This window comes from Pseudorasbora parva, chromosome 5 (genome assembly GCF_024679245.1).
Source record: "Pseudorasbora parva isolate DD20220531a chromosome 5, ASM2467924v1, whole genome shotgun sequence".
Taxonomy (NCBI): Eukaryota; Metazoa; Chordata; class Actinopteri; order Cypriniformes; family Gobionidae; genus Pseudorasbora; species Pseudorasbora parva.
This window is the reverse complement of record NC_090176.1, coordinates 18,235,372-18,255,491: the sequence shown is the minus strand read 5'-3', so window position 1 is coordinate 18,255,491 and position 20,120 is coordinate 18,235,372. Positions and strand designations below refer to the sequence as shown.

Below are 20,120 nucleotides of genomic sequence, written 5' to 3'. Positions count from 1 at the left end.
GAATAATTAACTCAAAAGGGATTCAATATTCAATATTCATGAATTTATGAATAAAATTTGCTAGTCGTTCATTACGTATTAAAATTTTCCGATAAGGAAAAATGTTTAATTAAATACAAGTAACCCTTTACGGAATTGCTTGAAATTATCTTACTAAGTTTGTCCTGCAAATTAGTTTTAGACTTTCAAATCAATTCTCAATAAGGGATTACTGCTTTACGAGCGCATTAGAAACATTAACTTTACTGATCAGGACAAATCATGTTTCATATGTTCGTATAGTTTACTTTACTAGAATAGTAGCATAAGCAGTTAGGTAACGTTAGGATCGTAAGTTTCATTGACTTTGTGTATGTGGAAGAGTAACAGATTCAATTCAGAAATGTCTTTTGGAAGTTTAATAAACACAGACTAAAAATAACACTAAAATTCACACAGAAAGTACATACTAAATATGCATAAAGAGATTAGAAATATAGATAGTAAACGAAAAGAATATGGTACATAAACGAAAAGAATGAATAGACCAAAAATAGAGAGAGAGAGAGAGAGAGAGAGAGAGAGAGAGAGAGAGAGAGAGAGAGAGAGAGAGAGAGAGAGAGAGAGAGCGAGAGAGAGAGAGAGAGAGAGAGAGAGAGAGACAGCGTCCACTTCAGTTCGTTACACAGAGCCCTCACGGAGTTAACTTGTCCCAAACGGGAAATAACACGACCCTTTTAACAGCAGTTTGGATTTTAGAAATAAGAATACTTGCTTTGGTTTTGGCTTCTCGCGTGTGTGCGTGTGTGCGTGTATTCTGAGTTCAAATGTCCTGCGTGTCCGGCGGTTCTTTCCGAGTTCGGTGTGGAGCGGAGGGTCTCTGGAAGTGGGCTGAGTTCTCCCCTCTGAAGAATGCCCTCGGGGGGGCTGGAAAGTTGGTGGCCGATGGCCCTGGTGTTTGATGCGATGCAAAAGCGAAAGGGTGAGGGTCACATTGGCATTTGTAGACCAGGTCGAGCGACGCCCATTTCCTAGATGGTCCAATCGATCAGAGAGTTTTCGGCGCGAAACAAAGTTCTTTGTTCAGCTGGGTCCCTCCCTTTTGGTTCTTTCCGATGTAGATATGTTTAATGCATTTTTCTTTCCAACGCTGATAATTTTGTAATAATGCATGTTCTGTAAATTCTTTTACAAGATTCGGTACGATCGCATTTTTCTGATTACGAGGATACCAGGGATCATAAGTCTGAGATCTGGGACTACACAAATACAGGCTTTCCACTGTCTGGTGGTCTACACAGCTTATTCATATAATTTCTCCTAATTATTTCAGACACATATAAAAACACTTTAAGCAGAAAAGCATACATTTAATACGTTTTTGGGGTGACTTTTAATCATACATTCCTTTGATACTTGGTGGACCCTCTATGTGTGTGTGTGTGTGTGTGTGTGTGTGTGTGAGGTGTCAGGTATCGTGCAGGCAATAAAAGTCACTACGGGGCCTGCTTGATGTCTCCTAAGGGAGATCAAAGGGTGGTCTCCAGACATCGTGGTGCCTTTGTCCGGCCATTAATCGTATTCACATGATCTGATAAGCACCTCAGGAGAAGCGAGAGGCATCGGGCTGTTTGCCAGATGCACAGACGGGCATTGTGGCTACAGGATGGTCCTCTCATAAGCTTTCATCATGAGTGCCCCGTTGTGGAGAATGACCTTGACAATAGAATATCTCGTTCATATTGTTCAATGGAAGTATCTCGTTCATAGTGTTGAGGAGGCAGACATTAGCAGAAGTACCTTCATGTGGGATAGTCTTTGAGATGTCTGCACTCTTGAGATTGATGCTATGAAGGACCAGTAGGTGGCCATCATTACACTTTGCAGTGCATTTTCAGATTGCACATGTTGCAGTCTTTTATCCAGTTTCGTTTCTGGTCAATAAAGCTGCTCAAAGTTGTTATGATTGTTGAGGGAGGGTTTATGGTGGTAACAGTAAGGGCAGTATGGAGTTGAATTAGATTTGTTGCTGTAAGTGTCTCCTTTGTCAGTGGAGGTGCTTTCTCTGTGCCAAGCAGGATGGTGGCACTTTTAGTGAATGACTTTTCTTTTTTTGGGTTTTGTCACATTAGCACTTTTGATGCGCACCCGGGTTCGATGGATGTCAGAGTTCGTTTGGATGATGTGAATGTGGTCTTACAAATTCGGGTGCACACCCACAAATCGTACTCGAGCCCGCTTAAAAAGGTGGTCTGTGGTTCGGTTCATGTGAACTCTGGTATGGTTCGTTGCTGATGTGAGTGCAATCATAATAAATTGCGGAAGTTAACGTCTATTAATGACGTATGATTTGATAAAAATGTGTGTTTTGTGTGTTTCACTCATTTACCTGACTAGCGTCACTAAGCCACAACATGCACAACCTTGAGGCAGATGGGCTACAACAGCAGAAGACCTAACCGGTTATCACTCATCTCCACTACAAATAGGAAAAACTGTGTAACAGGGTTCTTAGATGGAAAGGAAGGAGGCGGGAACTGGCGAACGTTCAACCAAAAGATTTTAATAAACAAACAAACTGAAAGTAAGGCGGGCAGCCCCTCATGGACGATTGCCCGCACACACATAATAAAGCGTAAACAAAACATAGCATAAGTCCAGGCGTATTATATACATTGCAACCAGTGTTTGGTTTGCATGCATTTGTGTGTGTGATCATGACTTTAACAGCTGAGGCACTTGCTATTTAAAGTTAATGAATGCGATCTAATTACATGCTTTCAATTAAATTGGTTTTGAGTGTTTTACCATTTCTGACCACCAAGTGGCGGTGTTGATTTATTCTAATAACTTGAGAATTAAGACATTAGTTGAGAGATTTATGTTGGAAACAGTGTATTGAGAAAAGGTTTGAGCAATGATACTCCAGACACATTGTAAATATCTTTATTCCTTTCTCTTTGTAGACCACACACGTACGCATCAATTCATACTATAAAGCTGTAAAGCATGTGAACTACTGTGTTGTGTTCAGCCAAAGACTGACAAAAATTAAACCTTCTTTGCCTGGAACTGTTTGAATCCAGTGTGTTCTTACCGACACCCAATTGAAGAATGCTAGATTTAAGCCATCACCCAATACAGTCCAACCGTTCCAGTATAGGGGAGAGCGGGGCACAACCTAACACTTTTTGACTGTCTGTTTGTGTAAATCCACTTGGGGTTTAGAGTATTTATTTTTTCCACATTAATTGCACATATGTCCAGTACAATTATGTGGCTTTGTTTTATTAATGACAGTGTTTACTTTTTTCTTGATTTACCCCGAAAGAATGGAAGAAAAATGTGACAAAATGCCCCATAGGTACATTATAACATGTAAAAGGATAGAGTGGTAAATATATTTTATTTTATCCAAGATGAAGTACATCCAAATGGCATCAAAAGCTCATAAGCTCAAAGCTCATAATGGTTGTCTTTTGCCTTTTCCCCTAGAGAAAAGAAAATGCATGATAAACACTGTAGTCTAAACAAACTGCTGTATCTTCTTTCATCAAAACATGTACTCACAAAAATAAAATAAGATGTGTGTTATGTCAGACATTCCCCATTACCATCATCTCAATCTCTTGATAAACATTGTTTTTGTAAAGTAGGAAAGGAATTCACAGGAAATCACCTTTTTCCCAGTAGAGCGAGCCAATTGCTGAACCATACTCGTTTGAAGCTTCACAGATATACAGGCCACTGAGATCAGATGTCAGTTTCAAAAAGGCAAGTTTATTTCCTTCAGTTTTAATGGCATCATTAGGGATCGTCTGGTGTGTGCTGCTCCACGGGAAAAAAAAGCAGAGAATACAAAACCAGTTTAGTAATAATAATATTATTATTTTTATACATGAGAGAGTTACATTTATAGATCACATTTATCGGTCCTCAAAGCGCTTTACATGGAAGGGGGAATCTCCTTAACCACCACCAATGTGCAGCATCCATCTGGATGATGCGATGGCAGCCATATTGCGATGGCATGCGATGGCAGCCATATTGCTCCACCAGCTGATTGGTGGAGAGGAGACAATCAGTATATAGGGATGATTAGGAGGCCATGATGGACAGAGGAGAATGGGCAAATTTGGCCAGGATGCCAGGGTTACACCCCTAATCTTTTTTCAAAGGACATCTTGGGATTTTTCATGACCACAGAGAGTCACAACCTCAGTTTAAAGTCTCATCTGAAGGACGATGCTCTTTATACTGTCCCCATCATCACTATACTGTGGTTTTAGCACCCACACACCCCCGTTGGCCTGACTAACACAAGAGACACACTGTCTGCTGTTTTTTAGACTGTATTATAAAAATGCATGCTGTCATCTGAATGCCTAGTAGTTTACAAAACCTGGCAAAGGACTGAGTGAAATATAGGGCCTAAGAAAAAAAGCTGTACATACACATCATGTCACAATTAGGGATGAAACGGTATGGAAATTTCACATCACGGTTATAGTGACCCAAATGATCACGGTTATCAATATTATCACGGTTTTGTTTAAATGAGATAGTGTTCACAAAGAACCAATGCACACACTGAAAACTTTTCAACAAGTTTTATATTTGAAAATCTACAAAAAACAAATAAATCAAGCAGCTCTATGCCCTTTTTTTAACAAAATTCTATTCTGTGGGATTTCCTTCCTTATATTGGCCATCATCAATAGCACCACATAATGCATAAATATAAATGTCGATATACAATGGTTACACACATAAAACTGATATTAGTGTAAATATCTTTTTTAAGACTGGCATATCTAACAATGGCAAGGAAAACTAACTTTATTGCACTCCGAGAGCCCCCTTGTGTTCAGGAGCGATTTTGTTGTGTTGTGGTTTAATTCCGTTGTGTTGTGGTTTAATTTAGTACGGCTGCACTACTGGGCCACCATCATTTTTACATAAAGTGTGGTTCTACAACATGTATTTACATGTACATTTTCATACACACTATAACGTAACTAAAAACACACTAAAAGCGTAAAATATTTATAAATCTGTGTGAATGTGTAGCAGCTCCCATGCACGGACAATACAATTGTGGATTTTTTTTTGTTTTTGTTGATTCTATTGTTTTTAATTGTCATATCAATTACATGTTTTCAGTTGCATTTATTAAATGCAGTTTACTCATCTGCTTACTGTAATATTTCAGTGACAATACAATCATAAAATACACCAAAACACTGTCAGAAGAGAGAGAGAGTACCCAAAGGCAAAAGCAGATGATGTCTTTTAATGGAAATAAAGCAATCAGCCACCAAAGCCGACAAACAACATTGTTGCGTCTCAATAAGCTCCCTAGTTCAGTAGTCAGGGCATTGATCGGGGAGTCAGCCCCTTGATTTGTGTCCTGATCAGTGCCCTGATTACTGAACTAGGGAACTGATTGAGACACACCCAAATTCTCTTTTAATGATCAACTTAAGCGGATATAGACCCAGGCAGAAAATCCCTCGGTAGAAATTTGCCTTACGGAAGAAGGGGGATGGTCTCCCTCGGTAGAAATCGTTCTCGGTGCGTGGTGGAAATCGCGTTCGCGAGGGCACTGTGGTGCGATTGAAAAGGGCACTTTTATTTTCAAAGGGGCAGGGGCTCAATCCCCCCCTTAACCCCTAAAATATTAGTATTCAGGTGACTGTGATTGCTGTGTGCAGGAGGTGAGAGAGTCTGGTAGATCTGTGACAAGTACAGACTTAAGGCTGCAACATACTCCGCAAGAACAGAGAAAAAAGTTCTCGCTCCCAGGGCTCCGAGAACAAGATGATGTCAGTATGTTCTCGCATCCCTGGTTTGTGAGTTCTCGCAGCTTGTTCTCGACACATCGCCTGAGTAGAACTTTCTTCTTGCGGGTATCCGAGAAATATTGTGTGATTGGTCATACATTTAAAGTGGGCGGGGTTAATGCGGATAAACGCAGATGATCAGCACCTGCTTTTCTCGTGAAGTATGGAATGTACTGCCAGAACGAACTTTGTTCTTGTTCTTGCCACCTCGAGAAAACAAACAAATTTCTTTGTTTTTGCAGAGTATGTTCCAAGCTTAACATGCACAAGCCAGACACGAGAGCCAGAGACCAGACACATGCGTAACAGTCAATAATCTGGTGGAGGGCAAAGAAAAGATGAGGACTAGAAATAAAGAAGCCAATAAGAGAGGAAGAGGGGAGTTACCCGAGATAACGAGGACTGAGGGAGAGAGAAGCTGAGGACTCGTGTGTGTTCGCTGGATGCTCTGCAGAGCTGCGGGGAAACTTTGTGGATTGTATTGAGTTTATTATAACACTGTGAAGCGCGACTTATGCTTTGAAGTTGAAGAAACTAAATAAAACACACAAGTCTAAGCAGTCTTCTTCTTCCTAACATTGTTACAATGTTGTATTTAAAGATTATTTACAACGGTACACAAATGCATGTACAAACACAATGGTCGGATAGGTGTAACGGTTTCTCTGAAACTCTAAACTTTAAACTTCAAAAAGTTCACACGGTGTTGCTAAACTAGCCTATTTACACAGTATATCCTTCTCAGTACAAGTTTATGAAGGTAAAGAGAGTACTCTCACTTCTGAGAGTACTTTAACCTGGCGCAGTAAAAAGTCCCGGCTGAAACATCCTCCCTCACATCTCCCCCTCCCCCTTATTGAAAGATATGTTTTTTTAGTGCGCCTGAGTCGAAGTACTCTCATAAGTGCTATTCCGCCATACATTATAGTTCTCCTTTTTAACCTGCTTTGAAAAGCTCCATGTTTTATTTTGTGTCACCATACTTGATCGTTCAACTATTGGTATAACTGTATTTAAATAGGGAAAATGTGGAGGTGTTTAGTCGCTTCTAATTTGATAGTGAATGAACTAATGAGAGATTAAGTGCACCCACTGAGACGAGAGAGGTATGAAGTATCCCTTTAATGTCACCAATACATCCATATTTTACATTTCAGCACCTTTCCAAACGTACAAAAACATACATTTTGTGTATTTGAACCTATACCTACATATTAACGATGAGACCAGGCTGCTCAACCACCCCTATGAAACTGGGATAATGATCATTGTAAATATTTGCTCTAGTTTTTTAATTAAAGTTAGGGTAGGACGGACTGATCTAAAACACTTTTGTCCAAATTTGTTTAAACTTTCTTTATATGTCAATACATAATTAAAATGTAAGTACTCTGAAAAGGAGAGTAAAAACGACTGACTCTGGACTTTTTAATGTGCAATAAACACCGCTCATTATTTTTGTTCGGGACGAAACAAATGATTGGCTTGGGCGACTGTCACTCTCTCTCGCTACCATGGCGACCACCGCTTTCGCTACAGGATCTGCCCACATGCGCCCGCTCGTTTGATTCGAGCAGTTCAAGAGGCAAAAAACCTAGGCCAAATAATGGCAGAGAAAGAGCATTCAAAATGCACAGTGCAGGGTTTTGCAGTCAGCGAAGGCAAACAATGCAAAAAAAGGAAGACAGTACGAGAGAAGGCAATGCACAGAAAGTCTTTGGATAAACAAAGAAATCAAACGCGAGTAAATATCTGCATGGCTTTTCAACGATGGTGAGAACTCAGGTACCTGAAAATCGACTCATTGCTGGCTCTATTTCTGCTGGACAGGTAATCTTTCATTTTGATTATACATTTTTTTGGTTTATGTTTTCATGAAGCATGTATCACGAGCACATGAAGCTGCCTAATAGCTAACATGACATCACTTAGCATAAAGTTACAATATTATACACTTAGCCATTAGTAGAGATGATAAATACTCAATATGCTTAGCTCAAGTTAATCGCTGTTGTTATGAATTTCACAAAATTCAACTTTCGATAACAAAATGCATGTGTAAACGCTAGTACACCGCATCCAGGAACTTTTTTTTGAACTAAGTTAGCTTTAGCTACTACTAATCAACAATGCTTTCATCATGGAAAATCTTATATGCAAAACACAGTATATGTTATGAATCTTACACAAAATTCATCTTCATTACAATATAACTGACGTTATTGAAAAAACATGATGCTACCCGTTTTCTTTGCCTTGTAAATATAACTAGCTCGTTACCAAATCAAACAAAAATATATTTTAAACTTTACCATTCTAGCTTGATAGTGAGTACTAAAAGACATCTTATTTGTTTATATTCATACTGATAAAGTTCGATTTTTTATTACATGTGATTCTGACATTATGTCACTACATGCACACTGCTCGTCTGAGGTAAATAATGCGTCTTCCAGCTGAGCTGAGCGGCCGGTGTAGCGTTCATGTATTTTGGGGGCGTGGCTTTGGAAAGAGCCCAGAAGGGAGAAGGTGGAGTGAATGGAAATAATGAGCTGTCTTTAAAACAGTCGTGAGAGGTCTACAGACACTCAATTTTTATACTTTCTTTTTCAGAGTACCTACATTTTAATTATGTATTGATATATAAAGAAAGTTTGGAAAAAAAAGTTTTTTTTAACCAATTCCTACATACCCTACCTTTAACTAAATCCCTTAATATTTCACACTTTCCCTTTTACAAGTTTATGCCAACATACAGGACATTTCCTGTTACCTTTTTACCCCATGCATTTTAGTTGGATAAAATTTGGTAATTTAATCCCACTAGATATCTTTTAGCTCTCCTTTTACTTAAAAAAAAAAAAAAACACTTAATATGACAATGTGCCACAATGACATTATGGTACATGCTGTACCTGACAATTTTATTAGAGTTGTTGATAATTAAGAATATTACATTTGAGTCGTCATCTCTACTTGCATATTATATTTCCTACCTGTGCCAGCGGAAGTGTGTAGCTGCTGGATTGGCATCTGCCTCACACTGATACACTTCAGCATTAGAACCATTTTTGAAAGGTGTCACAAAGACCAGCTGAGGTGGATCTTTAAAACACACAGACACAAACATATGATTGCAAAGTTCTTGCTACAATCCAGCACAACAAACTCCTGTCACATGCCTGTCCTGTCTTGTGTGCACATGTGGGTTTTGTCAGTATGGCCATTGTGCTTCTGTCATTGTCTGATCCCTCCCCCCTTGTTATCTAATTAGTGTTTGATTTCTCCCACCTATGGTCCCTCGGTCCCTGCCTCATTTGTTCCCTTTTATAAGCCCCTGGTGTTTGTCAGTCTTTCGGATCGTTATGTCTACGTCTCCCGTTTCCCTGTGATTCCTGTTGGTATGTTTTGAGTTATGTTCTGATTATGTATTTTGCCCCTCGTGGGTTTTGTTTTGAGTTTGTTTTATTTTGTAAATAAATCACCTTTCTTACTGCACTTGAGTCCTTGCACCATTTTCCTTTGTTTGATGTGACAACTCCTGTATGCATTTGTGCAATCCGTTCCAATGACAGATCAACTGATCCATCAACAACCAATTAATAAATCAAATAATAAATCAAATAATAAATGTGTACACTAGTGGATAACACGAGACACATATAGGCCTGTAAATTGAGAATACAATGCTTGTGAAAAAGTCTTAATTTTATTGAATGTGCACTTCAAATCTTAAAAGTTTATTTTAAATAAAACGACCTTGATTTGCAGATAATATACTTATGACACTAAAAATTAAAACTTTGCATACTCAAGGGGTGCATTTTTATTTTATTTTAACAGTGTACTTTTTATAATGTCGACTTAAAAATTGACTTTTAAATTACATTTAAAAGAATTTTACTTTAAAGATTACCATTATTTTAATGTGCTGTCTAACATACTAAAGTGCAAACTGAAGTCCTTGATTATAATTTTAACTGGAGTGTTATTTAATATATTTAATTTAAAGTATATGTATTTTAAATTGACTACATTACAACTTAATTGCAAATGTGTATTTACAAATACATGACACAAATTTAAATAGAAATGACTGAAGTATATTTTGGTTTACCATAAATACTTGACAGTACACGGAGCAGAACACTTTAGCCTTAAAGAATATAACGATGTATAAGTCATACTTAAGTTGGTCAAAGACGCTAAATATTAACAATTTAACTAATATTAAATAATATAATATTAATAAAAAATAGGTTTCATTCAGTTTGCAGTTGTTTTATTCTACAATAAGTACTATTTTTAAAAGTATGTTAAAGTGTCCTTCTATTTCACATGGAAATAATAAATCAATATAATGCATTTAAATCTTTAATTACCAATTATACTATCAGCCAGCTGAGGCAGGAATTGGCCCTCAAAGTGAAAGTTTGGGTAACACTTCATTTTAAGGTTCAGTTATTAAATAGTTGCTTATTAGCATGCATATTACTAGGATATTGGCTGTTTATTAGCTTTAACTGATAAAGCACATATTAATGCCTTATTCTGCATGACCTTATTCTACATCCCTTAATCCTACCCTATACCTAAACTGAAATGCTACAAAAACTACCTTACTAACTATTAATAAGCAGTATGTTAGGAGTTTATTGAGGAAAAAGTCGTAGTTAATAGTGAATATGTGTTCCCCATACTAAAGTGTTACCAAAGTTTGTTTCATCTTATAAAGGCTTGTTTCACTTACAGTGCACAATGATCTTGTGATCAATTTCCTGGTCCTTTTTCATTGTGGCATGTCTGATCACACACTTTACAAGCTGTTGATTCATCTGTACAGTTGGTGTAGCAATCAGATTGCTTGTGACCGTAAACGTCCCATCCAGATGTTTCACAGTGTTGGTCGATACCTTCACAGAATCAGACAAAGTGCCCAAAACCCATGACACCTCAGCAGCCGATTGTACTGTAGAAGATGTGCAGGTCGCCAAAGTAACCTCAGAGCGTCTAGCCACAGGGACTGCATCCACAGTCACGCTCGCATTCACAGGGCTCGTGTCTGTGGTGACCATGAAGAACTAGATCAGTCAATCAATCAAAACATTTTGCGCATGTTAAGAGAAAGAAAAATGAAAACATAAATATAATAATGCTATTTTAATATATTTTTTATTTGATAGTTTGGAAAGGCAAACTCGGTTCTTGAGGGACATCCTGCAGAGTTTAGCTCCAACACTGGTAAAAACCTGCTTGTGGCTTCTATCTATTGATCATCAACAAGCCATTGGAAGCCAAACCTGCAACCTTATCAAAAAAAAAAAAAAGTGTAACTCTAAAAAGTGTAACTGCTTGTGCTGTGCAGGGAAGGAGATAGAGGCCTGCATTCAAACACAGTTGCGGTCAGTAACTCTGGTATAATTTGAACGGGAGCAGTCTGTCATTGAATATCATGTTCCTGACCTTTATGAACAGGAGCAGGTGGGTGCTGAATATAACCCCAGCGGGAGCGGGACTTAAAAAACAGTCCTGCACAGGACTTTTTTCATGGATGTCAATGGAGGAGAGGCTTCACTACTCTGAATAAACTGCTTTTGTGGGGAAATAACTTAACATTTAATAAACTAACAGCCTATTCTTTAATCTTCAACATGTTGTGTGCTATATGTACACTCACCTAAAGCATTATTAGGAACACCATACTAATACTGTGTTTGACCCCCTTTTGCCTACAGAGCTGCCTTAATTCTACATGGCATTGATTCATCAAGGTGCTGAAAGCATTCTTTAGAAATGTTGGCCCATATTGATAGGATAGCATCTTGAAGTTGATGGAGATTTGTGGGATGCACATCCAGGGCACGAAGCTCCCGTTACACCACATCCTAAAGATGCTCTATTGGGTTGGAATCTGGTGACTGTGGGGGCCATTTTAGTACAGTAAACTCATTGTCATGTTCAAGAAACCAATTTGAAATGATTCGAGCTTTGTAACATGGTGCATTATTCTGCTGGAAGTAGCCATCAGAGGATGGGTACATGGTGGTCATAAAGGGATGGACATAGTCAGAAACAATGCTCAGGTAGGCCGTGGCATTTAAACGATGCCCAATTAGCCCTAAGGGTCCTAAAGTGTGCCAAGAAAACATCCCCCACACCATTACACCACCACCAGCAGCCTGCACAGTGGTAACAAGGCATGATGGATCCATGTTCTTATTCTGTTTATGCCAAATTCTGGCTCTACCATCTGAATGCCTCAACAGAAATCGAGACTCATCAGACCAGGCAACATTTTTCCTGCCTTCAGCTGTCCAATTTTGGTGAACTCGTGCTAATTGTAGCCTCTTTTTCCTATTTGTAATGGAGTGGTACCCGGTGGGGTCTTCGGCTGTTGTAGCCCATCCGCCTCAAGGCTGTTCATGATGTGGCTTCACAAATGCTTTGCTGCATTCCTCGGTTGTAACGAGTGGTTATTTCAGTCAAAGTTGCTCTTCTATCAGCTTGACCTCTAGCATCAACAAGGAATTTTCGCCCACATGTCTGCTCAACGGCTGTCCGATTTCGCTCACTCGTTTTCATTCACACATCAAGTCTGTATTAGTGGACTAAGGTAGGGAATAGTGATTCAGGGTTTGGGGGCGATTTCAGATTCTGCCCTTATTTAGCTGGTTCAGTTTAACTAGGGTTGGAGTTAAATTCCACAGGACAGTGTTTGCCCATCCCAGTTTTAAACAAATGATAAACAATTGCAAATGTTAGACATATGTGTGCAATTTTATTATAACAATTATAAACCATGCTAGCCTACCAGATAATGGCAGTATTTTTTTTCTAAATTTTACTGTCTGAAAGCACTCTTTTGTGTTTATTTAAAAGCCTGGCTCCAGCTGCAGTGAGCGCAAATGTGTCTGTCATTGTTTCACAAACTCTTCCCCAGCTCAGCAATCCCATACACAATTGAAAATCGTTTCAAATTTTCATGAAAATTGAATGTAAAGAGTTTTGTCTCTAAAAACAGATTCATCACTTAGAACAGCGCTCGTGGCTCGACAAGTCGAGACTGTTTTCCAAGATGGCGCCTGTCCGTGAACACGTAATGCTCTGTGTTTATAAAGTATCTTCTTATTAAACTGTTTGTACTCTTACAAAGTTCTCAATGATTCGGTTTGCATGTAGGGACCCTCATTATGCTACTGTGTTAGTGTGAGGCTAGTTTAGTTTTCAGCCTTGTTGGTGGTATTAACTAGCGATTTAATTTCACTTACTCTGCCCCATATACTTAGCCTGGATGCCAGCCGAACTTAGCCCCACCCACAAATTTTTTAGGTCGAGCAGTTCGGTCTGGCCTTGCTCCATAGAGGAGTAATTATCCCCGAACAGAAACTGTTTGGGGGGTAAAATGTGTGTTATTTTGGCAAGGTTGCCTGCTAAAATTCGCACTCATGGGTCTATATCACATAATAGTCGCTTAAACCTGCACACATAGAAAACAACCCACGGGGAAAAAAATGCGGACTTGGCAACACAGTGCAGTTGAAGTTCAGAGGTGCAGAGCAGAGGTTGTAGGTCTATCCTATTGATGTCTTTCCTGGTTCGGTTAAAACACGCCTCATAATCACAGCCCAATGGAGCAGTTTCAGACTCATAATATTCTGACTAGAATTGAGTATGACCACGTCAGGCTACCATATACTAGCGTTATAAGCTAATCTGTTTTTAGAGATACAACTCTTTACATTCGATTTCCATGAAAACACATCCCAGAGAATGATCTACTCTGTAACCATCTGTTAATTACCCCTAGGTTCATTTCTCGACGGAGTTGTCCTTTAACTCAAGAGACATTTGCTGCATCCCAATTTTTTTCTATTTAGTCCATGCCCTAAAAGTATGTACTCCTTTTGTGAAAAAAATAACTTGCTTTTGAGTGTGTAAAAAGTAAAGTTTTGTGACATGCTAGCATAATTGCCTCTTTATTAGTGCATAATTGCGTCTGTATTACATGCATCCTGTCATCGTAAACTGGCCTGTCCATCTGGTCACAGTTAACATCCTCATACACACACTCTACATTTTGATTTAAGTAATTTATACTTCAATTCTGCCAGCTTGGAGAGAAAAGAACTAGCACACTGATCTTCCAACTCTCCTCATGTTTTTTTTTACACAATGATGCATTTAAAACGTAAAGGCCACATATATCTTTATGTTGCAGATTAAATATATATTTTCTAATGTTATCGATATCGACAATCACTCAAACCCTTATAAACCTTTCCACTTAACCGTCTGTTATTTCTTATGTTTTTTTTTTGTTTAGTTTCAGTATCTATTTATTGATCTTTATACATTTTTGTTTCAAATACTGAATGTTTCTGAATGTACTTATGTTATTAATTATTAAGAATTATAAATAATGGAAACAAATTTTTACCATTAGTTACGTGAGGCAAAAGTAGTTCGAATGAAGGATAAACTGAAACGCACTGCATTTCAACTTTGCTCACGTGTTTGAAGGCTGCTATAGGTTCTTTGAGGGTAAACACCCTATTATGCGACTATGCATTACTTTACGGAGAACTTACGACCTGCTAGTTACGGTCTGCCTTAAAAACAAATGGCGCAACTGAAACAAAGTACAGATTTAGTTACAAACCAGCTAGTAGTTAGTAAGCCTCTATAGTGTGGACTTTACATTACAATTTGTGAAAGAACTTACAAGCAGTTGGTGCAACCCTACTGATGTGTATTTAAGTCCCTCCCCTTCACTCAGTGTTTGTCCGTTCTCGATGGAGTTAGTGTTTACACCTTTTTGTTCTATTTATCCTGTTTATCTATGTTCCTGCCGATCTCAATTCGTGCTGCCGAGTCTGTATAAAAAACATCTTAAGACACATCTCTTCCAATTGCACCTGACCAATAAAGAATAGCACTATCCATTAATTTTTGTTTGTTTGTCCAAAAAAAAAAAAAAAAACTGTACTGTGCTTAATTAACTGAGACTTCTTACAGCTTCTTGTTTGTTTCGTTGCTTCTATTGCTCTCCCCTTTTTTGCAACGTGTCTGCTAAATGATTAAATGTAAATGTATTTAATCCATGACTGTAATTAATTTCTGTTTCTTCAATTCAATTATACAACAACGAGGGTTTTATGGTCTTGCCCAGCATGGAGCCTGTGAGCAAACTGACTTTAACGTATATGTAGCCTTTACTTTGTTATCTTTTCCTTCTTTTTTCATGTTTGGCGAGCTACTGCTTTTTCTTTTTAAAGGGATCCCATGGTGTTGAGACTTGTATGGCTTAATATAACATAAATGATGTCTCTTACTGAATTATGTAGTAGAAAACCCATGAAAGATCTACGTTATTTTAAAAATCGATTTTATATTTGGACCATGGGCGGCGCCATTTTGTTTGCGTTCTAGGTTGATGACGTAGAGTGGTTGAACTCCTCAATCAGCTGGCATTACCTGTAGCTATTTTTACCACAACGCAACTCGAAAATTGTTTCAGAGTTAAACAAAACCAATGAATTCCTTTGTAATTATACTTAAAACACACTCAAACATACATGTGCACACAAACTCACCTACACAAGTCACAAACAGATCGGCGGGCGCGCACACGACAGGCTCTGTCTCAATCGAGATGTTGGGCTGCTCAGTCTCCACGACAGGGGCTGAATCTGAAATCGACCCTATACCCTTAAATAGGGCATTATTTGAAGGGACGGACATTTGTAGTGTTGTCCGACACCATAGTGGACATGTTCGAGTGCAGTCATTCAGTCTCACGTTCCACCGCAATAACGAGTAAAGCCGATTTACAAACAGCTGTCCGACTTCACGCACTCAAACATACATGTGCACACAAACTCTCTCTCTCACACAGACTCACACACACCCCAACAGATCGGCGCGAACACAGCAACACACACACACACCAACAGATCGGCGCGAACACACACCCAGCCCAACAGATCGGCGCGAACACACACACACACGCACGCACTGCGCGCGCATACATAACCCTCAATCTATTCCCTTTGTTGATATCCTGTTCAACACATCCTGTTCCCCAGATAGACTGTTGATAGTAGATTAACTATAATGCCTAATGTGACCAGCAGAGGGAAATATCTAGGTAGGACGATGGGATAAAGTAACGTGAGGAAGAGAGGCAGGATGTTTTGGTGATGATGCATGCGATTGAGACAGAGCAGTCAGGTGTGTGTGTGCGCGCCCGCCGATCTGTTTGTGACTTGTGTAGGTGAGTTTGTGTGCACATGTATGTTTGAGTGTGTTTTAAGTACAATTACAAAGCAATTCATTTGTTTTGTTTAACTCTGAAACAATTTTCGAGTTGCGTTGTGGTAAAAATAGCTACGGGTAACGCCAGCTGATTGAGGAGTTCAACCACTCTACGTCATCAACCTAGAACGCAAACAAAATGGCGCCGCCCATGGTCCAAATATAAAATCGATTTTTTAAATAACGTAGATCTTTCATGGGTTTTCTACCACATAATTCAGTAAGAGACATCATTTATGTTATATTAAGCCATACAAGTCTCAACACCATGGGATCCCTTTAAAAGTTATTGAAACACATGACTATTAACTAATTCAAAATTAATTCAAAACCCAATTACATATTACATACACTCACACCTTTAGACACTTTAGACAATTTATCATCTGTAATTCACACATTTTTGGATTATGAGATAAACCAGACGAAGGAAATACTCTCTGGCTCAGGATTCAATCCAGGATCTTCTTGCTGTGAGGAGCCAGTATTTCCCACTGAGCCAATGTGCTGCCCTTAATCACAGATATAAGAGACACTTTGACTATTTCTGTCAGAGTCAAACGTCTACAAGGCTCTTAATGAGAATTAACAGAGGTTTAGATGTTGATGATTTATGGTTCATTTGAAGTCATCGTTGTGGAGGGAAGCATTTGCTTTAGTTGGGCTTTTGGTCCCGTACATGTGTTAGCATTTCTTAGGCTGTTGTAACTGTGTCTGTGAAACACAATAGTTGTGGCTGAGAAAGCAAAGCTAATGTGACATCAGGTGTTGTCAGTTGATAATAACTAAATAATCAGAAAGTGAGCATCTGATTTTGTGTTTTGTGTTCTTGTTTGGCACAATAGTAATTTTTTATAGCCTCTATAATATTGTGAATCTGAAGTATTGGCACCAATAGCATTAAAATGATCACCTATCCTGAAGGATGATAAAAAAGTATCTGCACCCAGTGTTTTGAGAAAATATTTAGTCACACAGACTTGATTTGGCTTATGATTCACAACAACTGTGACAATCAAATCAAGCATGAGTGTTTGGCTTGGGGATGAGGGGAGAGGGGATGGCTTGTCCATGGACCCAATGGACATCGATGTTCCTAACATTACAGCTGTGACAAATGTTGGATGCAATTATTTCCTTTGCCCCAACCTACATCCAGTTCCCTAACCAAAATCCTCAACACGCCGAAATAAAATGATGCTGTAATGATTGATCCACTGAGAAGCAAGTTTAGAACGTCTCTGTTACGTATGTAACCCTTGTTCCCTGAAGGAGGGAACAGACGTGTGTCGAAACTGACCGACGAATTGGGATCTGGTTTCAGAGACCAATCTACTTTGAGTGTGTTAAAAACTAGCCAATGTAGATTGGCATGTGATCCACGCATTCCACGCTCCGCCCCGTGGCGCGGGTATAAATAAGGAAGTGGAATGGTAGATCATTGCTTTTTTTCTGCTGAGGAGCCGAACTAGTGGCTCTGCCTCCTAGCGGAAGCACAGCACCTGGCGACAGGACGTACGCCTCTGTTCTCTCCTTCATACGTAACATACGAGACATTCCCTTTCAGTCGGTCACATCATGCAATGTTTTTAAATGGTAAAAAAAAAAAAAAAAGTATGCTCATACTCTCAAATGCTGCTTAATCAATTCCAGGCAAATACTGTAATAATAAAAATAAAAATGTACAGTTTTGACACTAAGGGCCCTATCTTGCACCCAGCGCAATTGACTTTGTACACCGACGCATGTCATTCCTATTTTGCACCCACGCAAAAGCGCGCTTTTCCCTCCACAGAAGCACGTCACTAAACTAGTGAATGAACTTGCGCTCACTGGGCGGTTCAGCGCAAAAAAGGAGGCGTGTTCCGGCGCAAACAATCCCTGGTGCTATTTTGCTGTTCCATTAAACAATTGCGCCACTGACCAGAAAAAACCTAGTCTAAAGTCAGTGGCATGTTGCGCGTTGTTCATTATGCTATTTTAAGGGCGCATGCTTGACCATAATGTATAGCGTGCACAACGTGCATACACTTTGCTCATGAAATCTACACAGATGCAACAGTTATGTTTGCAAATCATAAATTGTTACACTAAAAAAATATTAACACATGAGATGACGGAAATCATTGTGGTGTGCCACGAAGATGTGAAAAAATAGGCATAAATCTAGCTTACAAATTATTCAGGCTAATTGTAGTAATTAAGGATCAGACCTGTTTTCCTAATAGTGGCAAGACATATACGTATATAAGGACATCTGTCTTTCACTGCTCTTACAAGAACATCAGAAAATTACAAGAAAATTCACTGTGAACCGCTCCTGGCGTGCGCCTGGTAAATACGCCATAATAATAGCAATCCATAATGGAACTCGCGCACCTGCTTTTAAAGGGAATGTTGGATGACGCTCTGATTGGTTTATTCACGTTACACCCAAACCACACCTATGAATAATGAAGCTACTTCAGACCAACCTATTTTAGATTTGCCCCGGGCGCAAGAGCCATTTATCCCACCGGGAAAATAGCAACAGCGCCGAGACCCGTCCACAAAGTTACTTGCGCTTCGCGCTTTGACACTTGCGTTTCAGATCGTTAAAATAGGGCCCTAGAAGCGGAACACTCCATTTTTATATCTAAACCTGATCTCATCGCATTTTATTTATTTCCTTAATCATGTTTATTTGTATTATTGTAGTAAGTGTAATTCACTTAAACTTACCATTATTCTAGGTTTGTGACAGCTCATTTTTCTTTCAGTACAGCTCTGAACAGTAGGCACTTCACTAATGCGATCTGTGAGTAGTGTGTCTGATACAAACTGCTGTGAGACAGTAACACATTATCTTGCAGTGGCGGCTGGTGATGGAAAAAGTAGGGGGGGCTGAGGGACAATGTGGTTTTAAATTTTTTATTTTAACAATTGAACAATTTCTGCTGTTTATTTATTACATTAACACCAAAGTAATGATTTACAAAAAAATAGCATCTAATGTAATTATTAAAGTATGAATTTAGAGTGTCCTTGTAGATTTCAAATATTGTTACTGTTATTAGATGGAGTAACCAGTAGATGAGGAAAATTACAAATTGTAATGGAGAGCATTTTTCTCAGTTCTTAATTTACCTTAAATTAATATGTTTCAAGTTTTTAATACTCTAATCAACATGGGTATGGATAAATATGCATGCTTTATGCAAATGTATGTTTATAGTAAAACCATACTCAGAGCATGAAGACAAGACATGTTGCAAAGGTCATAGATGTTTTTCAAATAACTTGTTGATGTCTCTTAAGCCTAAGCTTAAAAAATCAGAATAAGCAGTGATTTCTCTTATTTTAAGAATATAAATAAAGGGAGTTTTTACACTAGCAGTTTAGGGCAGAACAGGGCACAGTTCGTATGATAAATTGGTAATGTGAAAGCTGTGATGCAGACCTGAGAGCGCACCAGTATCACACCATACCTGGAGGACGTCCATATTCACCAGGAGTAGGAATATAGTGCGGCCCATTTAAGAGCTGGAATATAGTGGGGCCCCTTTAAGAGCTGGAATATAGCGCGGCCCCTTTAAGAGCTGGAATATAGCGCGGCCTCTTTAAAGGGATCCCATGGTGTTGAGACTTGTATGGCTTAATATAACATAAATGATGTCTCTTACTGAATTATGTGGTAGAAAACCCATGAAAGATCTACGTTATTTAAAAAATCGATTTTATATTTGGACCATGGGCGGCGCCATTTTGTTTGCGTTCTAGGTTGATGACGTAGAGTGGTTGAACTCCTCAATCAGCTGGCGTTACCCGTTGCTATTTTTACCACAACGCAACTCGAAAATTGTTTCAGAGTTAAACAAAACAAATGAATTGCTTTGTAATTGTACTTAAAACACACTCAAACATACATGTGCACACAAACTCCTACACAAGTCACAAACAGATCGGCGGCCGGGCACACACACACCTGACTGCTCTGTCTCAATC

General features: G+C 38.9%; 1 protein-coding gene across 1 annotated transcript in view; it reads right to left on the bottom strand.

The window, feature by feature from the left end:
• Positions 1–2,522: 2,522 nt before the first annotated feature.
• Positions 2,523–20,120, bottom strand: part of si:ch211-214p13.3 (poliovirus receptor) — a 63,791-nt gene continuing 46,193 nt past the window's right edge. Inside the window, exons 2-5 of the mRNA XM_067444939.1 lie at positions 10,573–10,884; positions 8,819–8,927; positions 3,659–3,807; positions 2,523–3,470 (exon numbers count right to left, since the gene is read on the bottom strand). Of these exons, the coding sequence (XP_067301040.1) occupies positions 3,436–3,470; positions 3,659–3,807; positions 8,819–8,927; positions 10,573–10,884 (605 nt within the window). The 3' untranslated portion in view covers positions 2,523–3,435. The remainder of the gene's footprint in view (positions 3,471–3,658; positions 3,808–8,818; positions 8,928–10,572; positions 10,885–20,120) is intronic.